Source organism: Arvicanthis niloticus, chromosome X (genome assembly GCF_011762505.2).
Source record: "Arvicanthis niloticus isolate mArvNil1 chromosome X, mArvNil1.pat.X, whole genome shotgun sequence".
Lineage (NCBI taxonomy): Eukaryota > Metazoa > Chordata > Mammalia > Rodentia > Muridae > Arvicanthis > Arvicanthis niloticus.
The window spans coordinates 112,280,835-112,299,994 of record NC_047679.1 but is presented as its reverse complement, the minus strand read 5'-3'; the positions used below and the strand labels follow the sequence as shown (position 1 = coordinate 112,299,994).

Sequence of the window (19,160 nt, the reverse complement as noted above, 5' to 3'; positions counted from 1 at the left end):
AAAAGTGGACGGTGGAAAGACAACCTTTTACTCTGTGACTTTCTGCAGTTTTACTTTTAAAATAAATACATATTTTAGCCAGGCAGTGATATCCAACACTAGGGAATTGTGTGTGTGTGTGTGGGGGGGGGGGATCACTGAGTTCAAGGCCAGCCTGGTCTACATAGTAAATTCCAGGATAGCCGGGACTACATAAAGAGCCAAAGAAGGAATGAAAGAAAGGAAAGGGTAGGGCAGGGCAGGGAAGGGAAAAGGGGGAAGGGCAGGAGCAAACTACACCATCAAAAGTGTGAATGAAGTTTACATATAAAGATGACATTTGCTGGGCAGTGGTGGCACCTTTAATCCCAGCACTTGGGAGGCAGAGGCAGGCAGATTTCTGAGTTCAAGACTAGCCTGTTCTACAAAGTGAGTTCCAGGACAGCCAGGGCTACACAGAGAAACCCTGTCTCCAAAAATGAAAAAAAAAATGACATTTTCTTTTGTTTCGTCATACTGTCAATATTCTAAATCATTTCAGACTCTGGCAAAGGTAAAGTGGTCCCAGGTCAAAAGTATTTTATGTTTTCCAAGAAATAACCACTAATCTTAAGACTTTGAATCTTAAGAATCAAATAACTTAGGATTCCTCTCAAAGCAATTTTCTCCAGCGAGAATATTTGCCACCAGCATATACAGTTGAGAAAACACCAAGTCTCAATAATAGCAATTTTTTTTTCATTTTATGTGTATGGATGTTTCTGCTACATGTTTGTTTTCCATTTGAGTGTCCAGTGTTTGTCCAGTGTCAGAAGAGGGTGTCAGAACCCTGGGACTGGAGGTACAGACCATTGTGAGCCACTATATAAGTGCTAAGAATTGAACCTACGTCCTCTGAAGAGCAGCCAGTGCTTTTGACTACTGAGCCATCTTACCAGGCCTATAATTCTCTTAAGACTGATATATTTTTATTTTATATGTATAATAGTTTTACCTGCATGCCCATATGCATGTAGCTTTACCATACAGATCCTCTGGAATTGGAGCTACAGATAATTGTAAGCTGTCTTTGGGGTGCTAGCAACCAAACCCCAGTCCTCTACAAGTGCTTGTGACTGCTGAGCTATCTCTCCACTCCACTCAATAGCAATTTTTAGGAGATTTTTTAAAAAACAAAATACAAAAACAGGGCTGGTGAAGCCTATACTCCCAGAACATAGGAGGCTAAGACAGAAGGACTATTTGAGCCATGCAGTTTGTGATTAGCCTGAGCAGTGTCATGAAACAAACCAAAATCCAGACCAAAATAAGACAACAAAAAAATTTATAACTTTTATGTTGGTCATGAACTACAATCAGTTATTATTCTATGTTGTGATGTAAAGTATCAATGAATTAATGATGATGATGGTGATAATAATAATAATAGCAACAACAACAATCATGGTCTGAAGTGGTAGCACCTGCCTATAATCCCAGCCACTTGAGATGCTGAAGCAAGATGACTGAAATTTCTAGATCAGCCTATGTAATGAGATCAAGAATAGTCTGAGCAAGTTAGTGAGGAAGGGTCTCAAATTAAAATTTTAAAAACTGACTGGGATGAAGCTCAGTTTTTTTATATAGTACTTAGTCTGGCCCTGGGTTCCACCTCAGCACAGAAAAATAAATAAATAAATCACAGTAATTCCACCATCACCAAGTTAGATGATTACATAGTATAGTTTATAGAACTTCAAAGAAAATTTAGATAAAACTAGAATGGCTCTATTTTTTTTAAATTATAAGTTAATTATACTTACACAGTAGCTCTTCAGTCTAATAAAATCTACAGTCATAGGAATGGATCTATCAGTATTTCTATTCAGAGCTTTAATGTAATCCAGCAGGTCAGCAAAGAATTTATAGCCCCCTTTGAGCACACAGAGGGCCACAATGTGATGGCCTCCCATCTCCTTCATGACATCTCGAGCAAGTCTTTCAGTCCTGCAGAAAAAAAATCAGGAATTAAAAAGAAGATTCTGAATATTTATGCTTTATAACAAATACCTCTTAAGCATTAAACTTCTAGAGGACACATTATTTGTCTTCATGAAGGGAATTCTTGCTTCATAAAGCAATTTTTTGCAAAAGTGGGAACTTTATTTTTCATTTACCAAAGGTAAGATTTTTGGGGCAGAGGAAGGTTAAAGAGAATCCCTCTAAACAGCCCAGGCTGGACTGAAATCAGAATTTTTGTCTCTACTTCTCTGTGCTCAGAGTACAGATATACACCAGCTCAACCAAAATTAAAAACGGATACCTTTAAAACCAAGAACTATGCTAAGCCTGATGATATATGCCATAAGCTGAAGGACAGCCTGGACTACAGAGTTAAGTACTAGATCACTTAGGGCTCCATAGCAAGATCCTGCTGAGAAGAGAAGAGAAGGAAAAGGAGGAGAGAAGAAGGGAGGAGAGGGAAAGGGAGGGGAGGAGAGGAGGCAATACAATATAGGTACACTATAACATCTATCATAAAATTTAAAGATACAAATAAAAAGATATACTCTTCAAAGCTTACTAGATTGACAAATTTTGGTTAAATTGCATTTCTCTAATATAAAATATTAGATGAGCCTAATGAAAAATGAACTCTCACATACCACTCACTGGAAGTATATAAAATGCTGTAACTTTTTGGAGGACGATTTGACAGTATGGAAGCATCCACTAAGTACCATTTCCTTGACCAGTAATCTTTACTTACCTAAAGCTGAGCAAGTGTTAAAATGTGTATTTAAGACTTATTCCCTCTAATATACTCTACTAAGTGGAAAATAATGGAGATCCTAAGTGTCCATCAACAGCACAGAGGATAAATCAGTTATGGCACATCTGTGGAGAGAATAGCCTATAATCTTTAAAATAAATGGAGGAGATCTGGGATGTAGTTCAGCTGGTAGAATACATGCCTGAGTCCTACTCACAACTGTGCAAACTGGACATAATGGCACACCAGGAGTTGAAGGAGTAGGATCAGAAGTTCAAACCATCCTTAGCTACACATTGACTTAGAAGCCAGTCTAAGCTATAAGACCCTATTTCAAAAACAAAGTACCATGTAGGGCTGGGCACGGTAGCACATACCTGTAATCTCCACATATAAGAGGCTGTTCAGGAGGACCGCTGAGTTAAGGCCACTCTGGGCTGTACAGAAAGTTCCAAGCCAGTCTGAGCTAAACAGTAAGACCCTATCTCAAATAGCAAATACTTCATACACACACACACCTTAATTGTAATGGAATTTTTAAAAGATAAAAAATTTGATAGCTCTAGATGTACAAATATGAAAAAGTCCATAAATTTTAGTACTATATGACAGTATATAACTTGCGTGCATATGTGCATGTCTATACACTTTGCTTACAGTGTATTTGAATTGGTATTGTCTAGGTAGAAAATATGTATAGCAAGCTGAGAAAACAGAATAATAATCTCATTTAGCTTCCATGGACAGACTAGAAGTAATTTTTCTAACCTCTCTTCAAAAATGTTGATTTACTTACTATGGATCCCCACTATTTATGACTAAAACTGGGTAATTAATTAGTAAGGCTTCCTGCTGTGTGTGTGTGTGTGTGTGTGTGTGTATGAAAAGGACTTTAAAAATAGAAAGCATTGAGGCTAGAAAGATAGTTTAATCACTTATGAGCACTTTCTGTAACTCCAGTTCCTGAAATGCATATGTTTCACATACATACATGCAGGCACTCACACATACAAATAAAAAATAGAAAACATTTAGTCATTAATAAGTTGGCTTAGCTTATATTCAATATCAACTACTCAACAGTTGCTAAGCTAGAATTAATACAAGAAAAAAAAAACATTTTTTGCCTGGAGATGGCTTGGTAGGTAAAAGCACTTGTGGAAGCATCAGGCCCTAAGTTCAGATCCCCCAGTACCCATATAAAAACCAGGTGTGGTTGTACCTACTTGTAACCTCAGTGCTGGGGGGCAAAGACAAGTAGATCTCTGGGTCTTGCTAGGCAGGCAGCCTAGCCAAATCAGTATGTATGCCCTAGGTTCAGTGAGAGACAATGATTCAAGGGAATAAGAGAACAACAGTAGTAGGACACCTAATTTCCTTCTCTGGATTCCATGTACCATGCATACACTTCACAAATATACCACATACACCTCTCTCTCTCAACACACACACACACACACACACACACACACCTCTAAAAATAACTTGAATTGAAGTCTTACTAACCTGTCCATAATCAGTCCATGAGGAATAAACACCTTTTCCAAATCTTCGGCATAATGATTAGGTATACAAAACAAATCTAGATCATAACCTGGTTCATCATCACTAATCTGCAAAAGAAAGAAAGTTGTTTCAAAACAGAGCATTATAAGATATCCATATTTAATTAAATTTACATACTAATTCTTAGTTTACCAGAGGAATTTAAGAATGAGAGGGTATGAAGAACAGATAAATTTTACTGTTTTTGTAATAAATTATACTTCTCTACGAAAACCATGTGTCTTATTGCTGAATAAGGTCAAGAATGAGAAGTAAAACATGACACAGAATTTCCTTTGGGGATTTTCAGAGACTGAAATTGGGTCTAAAAAATTTTTTTCTTATGTTTTGAGACTGGGTCTCTCATTGAACCTAGTTAACCAATTTTGCTAGTCTAGCTGGCCAGGAAGCCCAGGGATCTCCCTGTCTCTGCCTTTTCTGTGTTGGGGTTCCAAAACTGAGCCATCTCCCCAATCTCCTAAAATATGTTTTAACACAGTATATTATTCTAGTAAGTTAATTAAAATATCACACAGAATAAAAATGAAAACTGGTGTTAACCATCTAAGTTCTAAGAAAATCTCTCTCTCTCTCTCTCTCTCTCTCTCTCTCTCTCTCTCTCTCTCTCTCTCTCTGTGTGTGTGTAGGTCACCAAAAAAATTGATCCTTTAAAAAAATCAAACTTAGAGGCTGGAGAGATAACTCAGCAGTTAAGAGCACTGACTGTTCTTCCAAAGGTCCTGAGTTCAATTCCCAGCAACCACATGGTGGCTCACAACCATCTGTAACAAGATCTGATGTCCTCATCTGCTGTGTCTGAAACAGCTACAGTGTACTCATATACATAAAATAAATAAATAAATCTTTAAAAAGAACCCTCAAACTTAGAAGTCTGAGATGGTTACAATCTACTAATAAAATTTCACAGAAGACAATCCAAAATTGTTTCGCATTATATCATATTGGTTATACTAATATGCCCAGAGCCCAGCATACAAAACATTTAATACCATTAATGCTATGGTTGGTACTTTGGTGGCAAAATGTATTATGATAGTTTTATAAATATACATGTACCTGTACACACAGAAAAAAGTAGAGCAAAATCATTGAAGTAAGCTAAATCTGCTGGACATCCTAGTAACCCAGTACTTGGGAAGTACAAGTTCCTGAATTTGAGGCCAGCAGGGGTTACTAAGTGGTGAATCCCAGGCCAGCTAGGGGCCACAAAGACACTGTCTTTAAAAATATCCCCAAACTCCAAATCATAAAAGCCACTATCTTTGACAGTGAGTGATACAGTGAAATGCGGGGTGTGTCTCATGGATTCCAAACTGGCCTCAAAGTCACTATGCAGTTGACCTTTCAACTTCTGAACCTTCTGCTTCTCCCTCTTGCACATTTGAATTATGAGCTATCACACCCAGTTTATGTGGTGTTAGGTGTCAAACCCAGGGTTTCATGCATACCAGGCAAGCCCTCCATAAAAGAAGCTAATCTCCAGCCCTCTTTACACTAAAAACAAAACAAAAAACTACAAGAAAACTTTAAAAATCATAAGTTATAATCTATTAATCAGAACTTATTGAGAGAAATAAGCCAGGAAGAATTATACTACTCCATCTTACAGGATACTCACAACTTTTAAGCCCCATCTAAAAAGTGGCAGTACCTGGCTGGAACAGTATCATAGGAACGAAAGCATCAAGCTGCACACGATGCCACACATCTCTAATGCCAGCAGTTGAGTACAAGGCAGGAATAATCACGAGTTAGAGGCCAAAGTGGCCTACATAGTGATTTCCTGTTCCCAACCCAAAAAATTCTCTAAACCAAAAAGACTACGAGACCTGGTTGCGTAGGCTGCTCTGGCAGTTTTCAAAGAATATTGATCAAAACTTAACCAAATCTCATAATATCAGTTAATTCGTAGAGAGTTCTTTCTTTCAGTTAACGTATTAGGTGCTTTGGTGATAAGTGGTCTGACTTTGAAAAAAACAAATATATAAATCTACATTCTTTGCAGAATTCACTTGCTATTGTTTTTGAGATGGAATCGCATTGTATAGCTCATGCTGGTTTCAAACTCACAACCGTGCTACTTTCCAAGTACTGGAACTATGAAAACCCAGCTCAGAATTCAGATATATTTTGAGGTTTCTCCCAGAGAAAAGACATTAAGGGTTGTATAGTCTTTGTCTTTGTCTAGTCCCAAAAGGTCTATTTTGAGTTCAGTGTTTGGTAGAATTTTATTTATTTTTAGGTCTGTTCACAAGACTCTGCAGCATGCAAAATACTGGTTTATTCTTAAATACACATGTATTTTTTCATAATCAGAAAAATTTGTGAAACATTATGGTAACTTCTAAAAAAATAGAGAGATAAAAAAACCTGCTTAACATTCACTTAATATTTATATTAAGACACATTTTCCAACAAAAGTAGATAAATTGGATATTTGTATCATACAAAGGAACATTCAAAAAAGTATTTTACAAAAAAAACATTTTTGTAAGTTTTATAAAGCAAATTTTAGTTCATGTTTTGGAGAAAGATGACAGACGGCTCAATTTTATAAGATAATAATAAACATTCATACCAGGCTCATGAGAATGTATATACTATAATCTGACAAAAATAAAGCTGGATCATTTCAAAGTACCTTAGAATCAAGATTAGAATACTGCAATGACTTTCCTGAGGCATACTCACACCCTCCACTCGTTTCTGGCCTGAACATATCACACCCTGGTTTTATCAGACTATTGCACCTACTAAAATGCCTTGGTGCCTCGCTACAGGTTCTATAGGTAACCTACCTAAGAACTTCAAAGATTGTTTCAATTAAAGACAAATCCAATGTGAACTCTGCCAAGTTCATCCCAGTCTTTTTTATGTGAGACAAGGTCTTACTATGTAACTCTAGCTGTGCTGGAACTAGATATATAGACTAGGATGGCCTCAAATTTGCTATGATCTTCCTCCCTCTGCTATGTGAGTGCTGGGATTACAGATGTGCACCCAACTCTCAGTCATGTAGTCTAAGAATACAAACAGATCAACAGGAATTACTCAAAAATGGGAATTCTAATTCTGTCAACACACCAAACTATTCACCAATGCAAAAGTCTTGATTTCTAATTAAAACAGATTCATGTCTGAGAATTTTTGTTTTGTTCTTCTGAAATATTTATATTGTTATTTTAACATTAAAAATTTTGTTTCTGCCGGGCAGTGGTGGCGCACGCCTTCAATCCTAGCACTTGGGAGGCAGAGGCAGGCGGATTTCTGAGTTCAAGGCCAGCCTGGTCTACAGAGTGAGTTCCAGGACAGCCAGGGCTACACAGAGAAACCCTGTCTCGAAAAACCAAAAAAGAAGAAAAAAAAAAAAAGAAAATTTGTTTCTGATTTTAAATGGTCTTGGCTCTGTAGTCCACCAAAGCCTTATCTTATGAAATAGTCCAAGCTATCCTGAAACCTGGGGCAATCTTCCTGCCTTGGCTTCCCATATGATGGCGTTTACAGGTATGAACCATCATATCCAGTTAATTAAAGCCATATTGATACATTTCTTCCCCAAAAGGCAAAAATAGTCTTAAAACTCTTCAATTGAAATATTGTGTGTGTGTGTGTGTGTGTGTGTGCATGTGTGAACACAGGTGCACGTGTGAAGGTCACACTTAGCAATTTCTGTCTATTCTATAACTTTGGACATGCTGATTACTATTCATAAAATTAAAAGCAATTTTCTATTATCTATTATTCTCACAGACACACACCCTTTCCTGTCTCTCATCACTATATAGACCAGGCTGCCCTGGAACTCTTCCTATCCTTGCTGGGATTAGAAGCATGTTCCACTACAACTGGCTTATTATACAAGTTTTAATTCACAATAGTTTTCTTTTCTGAGACAGGACTCACTTCCATTTAATGGAGTCTTGTTTGGGCTCATGAACAATGCTATATTTTACTACAAAGAGACTTAAACAATCCAAATTGTAGATAATGAACTGATGTTCCAAACGTCTTATTAGCTGAAGTTAATTTCCTTTTTTATATTATTTCTGATAATGTACCTGTGTAGCAAGAAATTTTATGTGTAAACCACAAAAATTTATGTGATTGCCATTATTACAAATGTGTACATTTTATAATAGGGATTTGTGCTGGACATGGTGGCACATACCTATAATCTCAGCATTCAGAAGTCTGAGACAGAAAACTACCAAGTCTGAGGCCAGCTTTGGCTACATAGTGGGACACTAGCTTAATTCAAATATATTAAAATTTTCCAAAAACAAAAAAACAATTTTTTAAAAAAATTCTCCAAAACCATTAAAGCAGATGATAGGTTATCCTCGAGATAATTTATATTATATCTGAATATGGTTTAAAAATTATAATTTATTGATAGATATTTCTAAATGTGAAAACTTAAAACAGTACTATGCTCATCTTCTAATTTTTTATCAGTCCTACAAATAAGTTACATAGAGTGTTTTCTTTCCAAGAGTTAAAGCTATAAGAAATATTAAAATAAGGTAGTAGACTATTCAGCCCAGGAATAAATTTTAATCACTCTAGACAAGTAGGCCCGGTAACTACCATAGCTATAAGAACATGAATTAAATAAAATAATCTTTCCCTTTAGTAATATGCATAGTAGAATAACAGATATTGACACTGAACAGCAAGAAAAAACTGAAGGTAGTTTGAAAGTAATTTGAAGTGTCTGAATTCTTGTTAATAACAGATTATTTAAATGTTAGTTATTTTGGCAGTCCTTAACAGGAAAATAACAACTGAGTCTCAATATTACTATTATTGGTAGTAATTAATACTTTTATGTGATCTATCAATGTTAGTGAATCCACATAACATAGAATTATAGAAAGACTACACAGACAAAATTTCAGTACCCACTTACTAGAGCAGAGAAAAATGATATGGACCATTGGTTATCTAATTAATTATGGAAGGATAAAACACATTCCACTAGGTATAAGGTGATGTGCCTGTAGTCCTAACTACCTGGAAAATTAAGGCAGGGCTAGCCTAGGCAACACAGCCAGATCCCATCTCAGGCTGCTGCCAAATTTAATCTGAGTTTAATCCTCAGGATCTATATCATAGAAGTAAAGAATCAACTATGGCAAGTTGTTCTCTGACCCCTACACACAGTAGCAAAAGAGAGTTCCTGAACAGCTAGCACTATATAATGGCATGCTATCTCAAATAAACAAACAAACAAAAATAAAACCAAAACAAAACCCTACAAGAGCTATGCATGGCGGTACATACCTATAATCCCAGCACTCAGGAGACTAAGGCTGGAAGATTCCAAGTTTGAAAATTCTCTTGGTCCCACCCCTACACAAAGAACTACAGGCAACCAATGACAACTGTGAGAAGAATTAGCCACCCCCAGGAAGAGCTCCCTTTTGGCTATCCATTGCAGAGCGATCAACCTTGAAACCATCTACACACAAACAAGTATATGCATGCATACACATACATACATATATGTATGTAACAATAATAATCAAAGAAAAAGAAATTCTAGGGTAGGCAAATAGGAAGAGCCGGAGGGAGAAAAGAAAAGTGATATGGGTCTATTTGATTTGTCAAGTATTGTGACACATGGCATACCTTTAATCCCAGCACTTGAGAGACAGAGGCAGGAAAATAGATCTGAGTTCAGGGCCAGCAGCTTAGTCATAGTAAGTTCCAAGACAGCTAGGGCTATATAGAGACCCTGTCTCAAAGAAATAAAATAAAATAAAAAGTAAAAAAGTTTAAAAAAAATAAATAAAATTTAAAAAAAACTGTAAAAACTACCAACTGTACAAAAATAAAAAAGTGAAAATTCAGTTCATGATAGTCATTCATTGTAATAATAAAACAAATTAGCTGGTTTTTTCTTTCATCTAAAATGTACAAAGTGAAAAAATAAAAACCACAAGACTGGCCATGGCAGTACATGCTCCTAATCCCAACACTTAAGAGACTAAGAAGGATTTTCAGCCTGAGACCAGCCTGGCCTATATAAAGAAAATCTATCCCAAACTAAAGTAAACTAATCCCTCACAAAAAGTACCCCACCTCAAACAACAATAAAACTGTAATGCATCTTTTTTCCTGATATTCTTTTTCCCACCTGCTACAATAATCCAGATTATTTTTATCCAAATAATTAAGATAGATCTATAACATAGGTTAACAAGAGTATAAAATTTACATAAAGAAACTTCTTGCCGGGCGTTGGTGGCGCAGGCCTTTCTTTAATCCCAGCACTTGGGAGGTAGAGGCAGGCGGATTTCTGAGTTCGAGGCCAGCCTGGTCTACAGAGTGAGTTCCAGGACAGCCAGGACTACACAGAGAAACCCTGTCTCGAAAAACAAAACAAACAAAGAAACAAAAAAAGAAATTTCTAGGAGGAATTATTCCCATTTTTTTACTGATCAAAATAGTTCATTTTGGTCTTATTTATAAATGGATGTTATTTTAGATGCCATTGATAATAATAAAATACTGTTAGACCAAAACTATAATACTTAACCAATTCTGAGAAAGAAAATGGGCTAGAAAGACGGCTCAATGGTTAGGAGTACTAGGACTGCCTAGTTAGGCCTCAATGGGAGACCTGCTGGGACTAGAAGCCCCAGGGTAGCAAAGGGAAGGGGCTTTCCTTCTCTGAGGAAGCAATAGGGGAGGGATTTGTAAGGGTGGGAGGGTAGGACTGAGAAGAGAGGAGGGAAGGGGCTGTGATCAAGACATAAAGTAAATTAAAAATAAATAATTTTTTAAAAATACTTGCTCTTGCAGAGGATCTAGATTCAGTTCCCAACACCCACGTGGAGGCTCACAATAGCCTGAAACTCCAGTTCCAGGAGATGAAATGCTCTCTTCTGACATCCACAGGTATCCTAATGGTATACATACATACATACAAACACACACACACACATACAATGCAGGCATTCATACACATAACATAGAAATAAATCCTTAAAACCTGAAAAAATTAGCAGATAGATAAAGGCATAGCTCAAGGAGTAGTTAGGTCACCAAAAACACAGACTCACTCTTATTAGCATACCAAGCATGGTTAGAATATGTCTATCTCTCATTCCCACACTCAGAAGATAAAGTGAGTTGGGAAACCAGCCTAGAACTACAGAGAAAGTATCTCAAAAAAAAATCATTTAAGCCAAGGGTGGTGGCTCATGATTGTAATTCTAGCACATAGAAGCCTAAGGATTAGGTTAATTATGATAATGTAAGGCCAGCAGGCTACATTAATTTACAGAGTGCATCTTTATCTCAAGACATTATAAATAAAATCATTTAACAAGGTTCAGTTAGTATATCATACTTTTATCTGGGCCATTCTGAAATTCCTATGTGATGTTTCACATTAGTTTATAAGAAGCGAGAAGCCTTTTCTAGACTGATAGTTACAAGCAGCATGGTTTGTATCTATCAGACACATCTAGGGGCCATTTCATGAAAGTATTAAAGCCTATATTTATGTCCTCTACTTTGTGTCACCCTAGTCATGTTAGTGTTCATTTAACACAGGGGTACTTATTATATAACTTTCAGGTAATGACATTAAAGTCCATAAAACATTTGTCAATGGCGAAGACAGAGCAAGTATTTAATAAACATCCACTGTAGCTCCTAAGGTAAGTTTACTGGCTAAGGGTAGAATCTGGGGCCAGATCAACAAGTTCAAATATAGTAGCACTGAATGATGTAGGCAAATTATTTAACTCCTCTGTGTAATATTCTTTAAAGATAAAGTCAGGTAGGGGTTGGAGGATGCCTCAGAGTACTTATTGTTCTTCCAGAGGACTTGGGTTCAATTCCCAGCAGCCCTATGGCAGGTCTTCTGGACTCCACAGGAACAAAGCAAACACATGGTACAGACACGTATACATACATACAGGCAAAACAGCCATATACAGGAAAAAATTAGAAATAAGTCAAGTCAGCTAAAGGGCTTAGAATAGCAACCAGCATGCAGTAAGCACTTTTTAAGTGTTTGTTATTCCTAGCATGCAGACAATTTAAGGGAAGGAAACAAAAAAAAAATTTAAAAAAGGAAGGGGAATTTACAAACTAAAAATACAGTGAATTTCTTGATGTTCAAACAAAACTAAGAATAGCCACTTCTAGCACAAAGAACTAACTCTACACTGAACAAGTACTGTATCTCAAAGCTTAAAAGCAGCCATAGAACTTCCTCAATAACTGAAGAAAGTAACACCTACTATATTATCTACCGTATCCTACCATAGGATTTACTTGCATAGACCCCAGACACAAACCAAGATTTGAGACAGAGCTCCACTTTCTAAAATTTATCTTGCTTCTGGTGCTGGTGATTTAAACCAGGGTTTAGTACTTATTTGGGAGAGAGGTGGCTATCTCCCCTCTTAATAACATGTGCCTGATAATGTGAACACGTCACTGTTACAGGATTATTTTGAAAACTAATTAGGATAGATAAATGTAAACACAATGATGGCTATTATTACTATTCTGACTCAGGGACTATGTAAGTGTTATTATCTTACAGTCCTTTCAACACCAGCAGCCAACATCTCAGATGTAAGAAAAATTTAAAACCAGATGATAGGCCGGGCGGTGGTGGCGCACGCCTTTAATCCTAGCACTTGGGAGGCAGAGGCAGGCGGATTTCTGAGTTCAAGGCCAGCCTGGTCTACAGAGTGAGTCCCAGGACAGCCAGGGTTACACAGAGAAACCCTGTCTGGAAAAACCAAAAAAAAAAAAAAAAAAAAAAAAACAGATGATAGCATATGCTTGCTTATAATTCCCACACTGAGGTAGAAGATGGCTGTAAGTTCAAGGCCTGTCTACTTGGAGCAAAGGCTACACAGGAAGAAATTGTCTAAAAAGAATGCTGGAGCCTAGGTGAAGATACTGAAGGCCACACAGAACAGTCTAAACAAGCAGGATTCCAGGCCATTAATAACACAGTGCTGGAGCTGGAGAGATGGCTCAGTGGTTAAGAGCACTGACTGCTCTTCCAGAGGTCCTGAGTTCAATTCCCAGCAACCACATGGTGGCTCACAACCATCTGTAATGGAATCTGATGCTATCTTCTGGTGTGTCTGAAGACAGCTACAGTATACTCAGATACATACAATAAATCAAATCTAAAAATAAAAAGAACACAATGGTTTTGCCTTAAGCCACAATGTCTAATATAGTATGAGACAACACTTTTTTAGGGCTCAAATGGTTATTAATTCACCCAACAAACTATTAGTGAAAACTTCCCACAAACCAGACACTGTGCTATATGCTAAAGCTATGAGTCCTACCTTCATAAGGCTTGTTTAGGGGCCTGGCTTTTGGCCCAGTAGAGAGCTTGCTTACGTAGTAGAACAAGGGTTCATTCCCTAAAATGGATTTTTAAAAACCCCATCAGGGCATGGTGATGCAGCATTTGGGAGGAAGAGAGCAGGAGGCAGGATGACTGTCACAAGTTCAAGGCCAGCCTGGTGGTCTACATCACCAATTACAGACCAGCCAGAGCTACATAGTAAGGCCCTGCCTGAAAACATCAAAATAAAGTATGTGTGAGTGTGAAAGTCAATCAAGAAGTAAGCAGATAACTGCTAAATCTGTAGTATATAAAGCATAATTTGACATTTAAGTAGTACCACAGGCAATAATAAGAATGAAGTAGTTAATCAGAAGCAGGAGCTTTGGGATGTTTTAGCAAGCATGATCAGCAAAGTTGTGGGGTGGAGGTAGATAGGTGGGGACAGCAGCTTGGCAGGTTACAAAAAAAATAGAGTGACTGAGGGGGGAAGAAGAAGCAAGATATCTGATAATGAGTGTCATTAAAAAAGTCACTTAACCTAACAACCAAATTCATACTTTTTTAATTCCCCACAGCATCCAAGGGCACGGGGCTCCCAAGTCAAGTATATCTGAAGCCAAGGCCCATTACTCTGGGCCATGGGGAAAAAAAAAGAGCTGTCTTTCCACTCTTCAGGTGGAAAATAAGCGTGATTTTCACTGCCCGGGCCGCAGCGCTGATTCAACGGAGCGATTGCGCATACCCACAAATATGAATTATGGCAGCTGCAGAATTAGAGGCAAAGCCCAGGCCTGAACATGCCCTCCCATGCTGTCAACATCAACAGCCTTGGGTACCGAAGCTTCCTTCTAGAGGTGCTCCCCGGCCGTCAAGCCCCAAACTTGTAGAGCTGGGCCTCTCCCGAGGGAGCTGTCCCCGCCTTCCCCACCCTCCCCGCGCAGGATCATTCCCGAAGCCGCCCTCGGTCTCTAGCCGCCGCGCACGCCCGCGGGCCGCACATGTCAAGTCCAACGCCATTTCCACCTTCCAGGCCCACACGCAGCCAGCCCTCTCTTTCTCTCTCTCCCCCTCGGGGCTCACTGCAGGGGCACCCCGAACCCCAAACCCCGCCATTCTGTCCTGCCCGCCGCCTTCCTAGGGCAACCAGCCAGACTCCAGGAATCTGTGACCGCTCCCGCCCCCTGAAAGTCCCCTCCGCCCCAGTACCCAGAGCCGGCCTCAGGGCCCCGGCCGGCATCACAGTGCCAACGGCCGCGTGGGCCTAGCTGTAGGGCTCTGCTAGAGTCCCCAGGGCTCACCACGACGCTGGGACTGCGGGTCGCCATGACGGAACCGGTGGGCTCGCGGGAAAAGCGGTCTGAGGAGGAAGCCGGCCGGAGGAGGAGGAGGAGGCGCTACCGCTCGGGAAAGCCGTGAGATAAGCCCGAAGCCAACGCTCTTCCTCGCCGCCTCGGCAACCGCTTCAAGAAGAGACGCGGCTGGCCAGGCTCCGCCCCTCGGCCCGCCCAGGCCCCGCCCAGGCCCCGCCCAGGCCCCGCCTGGGCCCCGCCCCTAGAGACTCTGCCGGGGGTTCTCCCGCGCGCCTCTACAGGCAGTTTCAAAACTCTGTTCCGGCTAGATGGGCCTGGGAATTTTCTTTCTGAAGAAAATGGTACTGGCCATACCACAGCCCCCGAGCCCTCTGTAGTCCCCCAAAGGACTCCCAGATAATGACACCTACCTCATTCCTCATTTCTCTCCCTCCTCATGAGTCTAAACAGCTCTTAGGGGTCCCACTCATGACGTGATTCCTCGTGATTTAGGCCCAGTACTTTGAAAAATTCTTAGGTAGTCATAAGAATTGAGATCCACAGCCCTAGAACAGCAGGATCAGGATGCCAGTCCAAAAGGAAAATAAACTACTTGGTAACCTTATGAGAATTAGACCCTAAACTGCTTTTTGCCTTTATATAAAATGAGCATTTTAAGCCAGGTATGGTGAAAAGGGTTTCTATGCCCAGCTACCAAGAAAGGAGGATCACATGCATATCCGACCTACCCAGACAATTAAGATCTTGCTTCAAAATAAAATTGGAAAATGTGAAATAGGGTTTGAGAAAGACATCTTGCCATCAACCCGTGGCTTCCTCAGGCACCTGCACAGGTAAGCACACTTGAACATGACTGCAAGACACACACACACACACACACACACACACACACACACACACACGAAAGGAAAGCTGATAGAGATTCATATGTTACCAAATAAGGTGTCATTTCTTACATGTTGATTTTAGCCAGGTGTGGTGACACATGTGATCCCAGCACTACAGAGGTAGGGGTAGGAGAATTGCAACTGTGAATTCCAGACGAGCCTGAGTTACAAAGTGAGACCCTAGCCGGAAAAAACAACTAAGGAACGAACTGACTAATGTTTGAAAAAATACAAGAGCCAGGAATACAGCACAGCAGTAGTACACTTGGGCTCTGGTTCAATCTTATACGCCAACAACAAAAAAGAATGAATAAACAAATAAATAGGTAAAGTGAGCATATTAACAGTACTTGAGAATCTTTATGGGGAATTAAATGATTACATACATGCATTTGAGGGAGCATACATATGGGACACAATATAAAATAAAGTACACAATATATGGGAATTGTAACTGTTATTCACATTTATTTTTCTCCACAATTTCCTGCATGGAATTTGTTTTATATTTTGTTTATTTATTAGATAGTCTGTTTTTGAGACAGGGTCACCTATAGCCCAGACTGGCCACAAACTTACTATGTTGCTGAGTATGGCCTGGAATCCCTGTTCCTCTGTCTCCATCTCTCAAGTGCTGGGATTACAGGCAGCCGACTATCCACTGTGGACTCAGAAAACAAAATCATCCTCTGTTTACTTGGAAAAGCATTGCTTGCCCTAATGCTACTGCTGATACCTCCATTTGTATCTGTCCAGCATGCTTGGCTGTAGTCAGTGGCCACTCTGTTATTAAGGACACTAATATGAGAGATTTGGTGGTAGACTTTTGGGGTTTTTGTTTAGTTTAGTTTAGTTTAGTTTCATTTGGTTGTTTTCTGAGACAGGGTCTTTCTATGTAGCCCTGGTCGTCCTGGAACTCTTTCTGTAGACCAGGCTGGCCTTGAACTCACAGAGCTCTCCCTGCTGGGTGATGGGATTAAAGGCGTGTGCCAGCAACTCCCTGATCTTATATTTTAACAACAAATTCTGGAGCTTTGTTTGTCATGAGTCACAGTCTCCCTTTTTAGTTCCAGTTGGCCTGGAATTTGCAACCATCTTGCCTCCTTGTATGGTGGCAAACAACCCACACAGTGCGAGCTGAAAGAAGTCAAGGTTTTTTGAAAAGTGAATAAGTTGATAGACAAAGCACTTTACTGAGATCAGACATTACATTTTAGAATTGAAATATTACAGCAGGGCGGTGGTGGCACACGCCTTTAATCCCAGCACTTGGGAGGCAGAGGCAGGTGGATTTCTGAGTTCAAGGCCAGCCTGGTCTACAGAGTGAGTTCCAGGACAGCCAGGGCTACACAGAGAAACCCTGTCTCGAAAAACCAAAAAAAAAAAAAAAAAAAAAAAAAAAGAAAAAGAAAAAAAGAAAAAAGAATTGAAATATTACACATATTCATTCAAAATTTTGTTTTCCAATCTGAGATCAGGAAAGTGACTATTATTAATTCTTACATGATACTACTGAAAAATGATGTCATATACAGTCAAATGGATCCCAAAATTTCTCTGCCTTGGATCTGGAGCAGCCCGTTCATGGAACATGTCGAACAGGTGCCAGATTTGGGACTGACTCCAAGGCACTGCAGAAGAAAAAAAAAATACCACCTCACTCCTCCTTTTGTTCGGACAGTTAGGAATTATCTAGGCACCATAAACAGTTCCAAATATATATGTTTCTACTCCACAAGTTCCTTGCTTTATTATTATTCATCTTTTCCCTTTCTTTAATTTCTTTCTTTTTCTTCAAAACACAAGTTCAGTCTCTTAGCCCATGGTGCCTTGTAACTCCCTATGTAGACCAGACTTGAACTTAGGGAGATTGTCTGATTTTACACCCTGAAGTGCTCAGATTATAGAAATAAGTCACTATATATAGCAAGAGCCTTGGCTGTTCTGTTATTGGTGTGTGTGTGTGTGTGTGTGTGTGTGTGTGTGTTGGGAGGGATATTTGGAGGTCAGAGGGTAATGTTGGTGTCTTTCTCAATTACTCTCCATCTCATATATTGAGACAGAGTCTCTCACTTAAACTCAGAGCTTTTCTATTTGGCTAGTCTAGCTACTAGCTAGCTTGCTCCAGAGATTTCCTGTCTCTCCCTAATGTGGGCTGGAATTACAGATGGCTCCTAGCCTTCCTCCAGCATGAGTGCTGGGGGTCTGAACTCTGGTCCTCATGCTTCGATAGAAACAATTTTACACACTAAGCCATGTCCCCATCTCAAGAACTTTATTTTTTACCTTGGTGTTATACTAAGGACCAGCCTCAGCTAGGTCTGGGTTCTGAGAGAAGGGGTGTCTGAGAGCAGCGAAACTTGATGTCAAATAGTTGGTCCAAGCCAGCAGCCTATGTTCTGTTGAGGTGAGTTTCCAGACTCTCTCTCTCTCTCTCTCTCTCTCTCTCTCTCTCTCTCTCTCTCTCTCTCTCTCTCTCTCTTTCTGTGTGTGTGTGTGCGCGCGCGCGCGCGCGCATGGCATGTGTTCCACTCTGCTTTTTCTTGCTATTCTAAAAACTCTTTGGTTGAAACAGCTAGCTTTCTGCTAGAGACAGCTCTCTCTGCTAGTAAAAATTCTAAAAGCTGCCTGGATAGCCCATGGATTTTCAGACCAAGTCAGAAATTCTATTAGAAAAAAAATCTAAAAATAATTCTTGGATTTTCCAATCAAAATCAGAAAGCTAGAAAAAATTCTAAAAGAGCTGTGTTCACTCTCCAGAGATCTCTAGACAGCACAGTTCTCAATAGAGAAAAATTCTAAAGAGAATTGCTATTTTTGCTAGCTCAGCTCCTGCAGACCAAAAGCCCACGTTTCATTTACATATTAATTCAGTGATTTATTCCAGGTTCCCTTTTGACCACCCTATGAATCAGCATCCCATGACCTTAGCCTCTTGACTCTTGGGAAGAGACAGCAAACAAGCATAAGCAAAGATAATGAGATAGCTGGGTGGGACTCCACCCTGGAATTACCATTCCAACCAAGCCTGGCCCTAAATCCCCAAGATGACCTTGAACTCAGGAATCTGCCTGCATCTGTATCTGCTTGACTTGGTGTCTTTCTGACAAGCTGACTTATAGTGGAGCTGCCTATGTTATTTTTTAGATCTGTGAATCTCTTTATACAATTTATATTTCATCCTTATATTTTTGCATAGTTGAGAAATTACATATTTATAGTTATATATTTTCAAACTCATGTTCTTAGAGTTGTTTCCCACAGCTTTAAGGGCTGTTCTGAAGGTCCCAGTATGTACCATTTTGCTGAGACATTATTAACAACAC

The 19,160-nt window shown here is 39.4% G+C and overlaps 1 protein-coding gene across 1 annotated transcript in view; it reads right to left on the bottom strand.

The window, feature by feature from the left end:
* Hprt1 (hypoxanthine phosphoribosyltransferase 1) overlaps positions 1–15,122 on the bottom strand; it is a 31,667-nt gene extending 16,545 nt beyond the window's left edge. Inside the window, exons 1-3 of the mRNA XM_034486172.2 lie at positions 14,936–15,122; positions 4,238–4,344; positions 1,782–1,965 (exon numbers count right to left, since the gene is read on the bottom strand). Coding sequence (XP_034342063.1) covers positions 1,782–1,965; positions 4,238–4,344; positions 14,936–14,962 — 318 coding nt within the window. The 5' untranslated portion in view covers positions 14,963–15,122. The remainder of the gene's footprint in view (positions 1–1,781; positions 1,966–4,237; positions 4,345–14,935) is intronic.
* Positions 15,123–19,160: the final 4,038 nt, after the last annotated feature.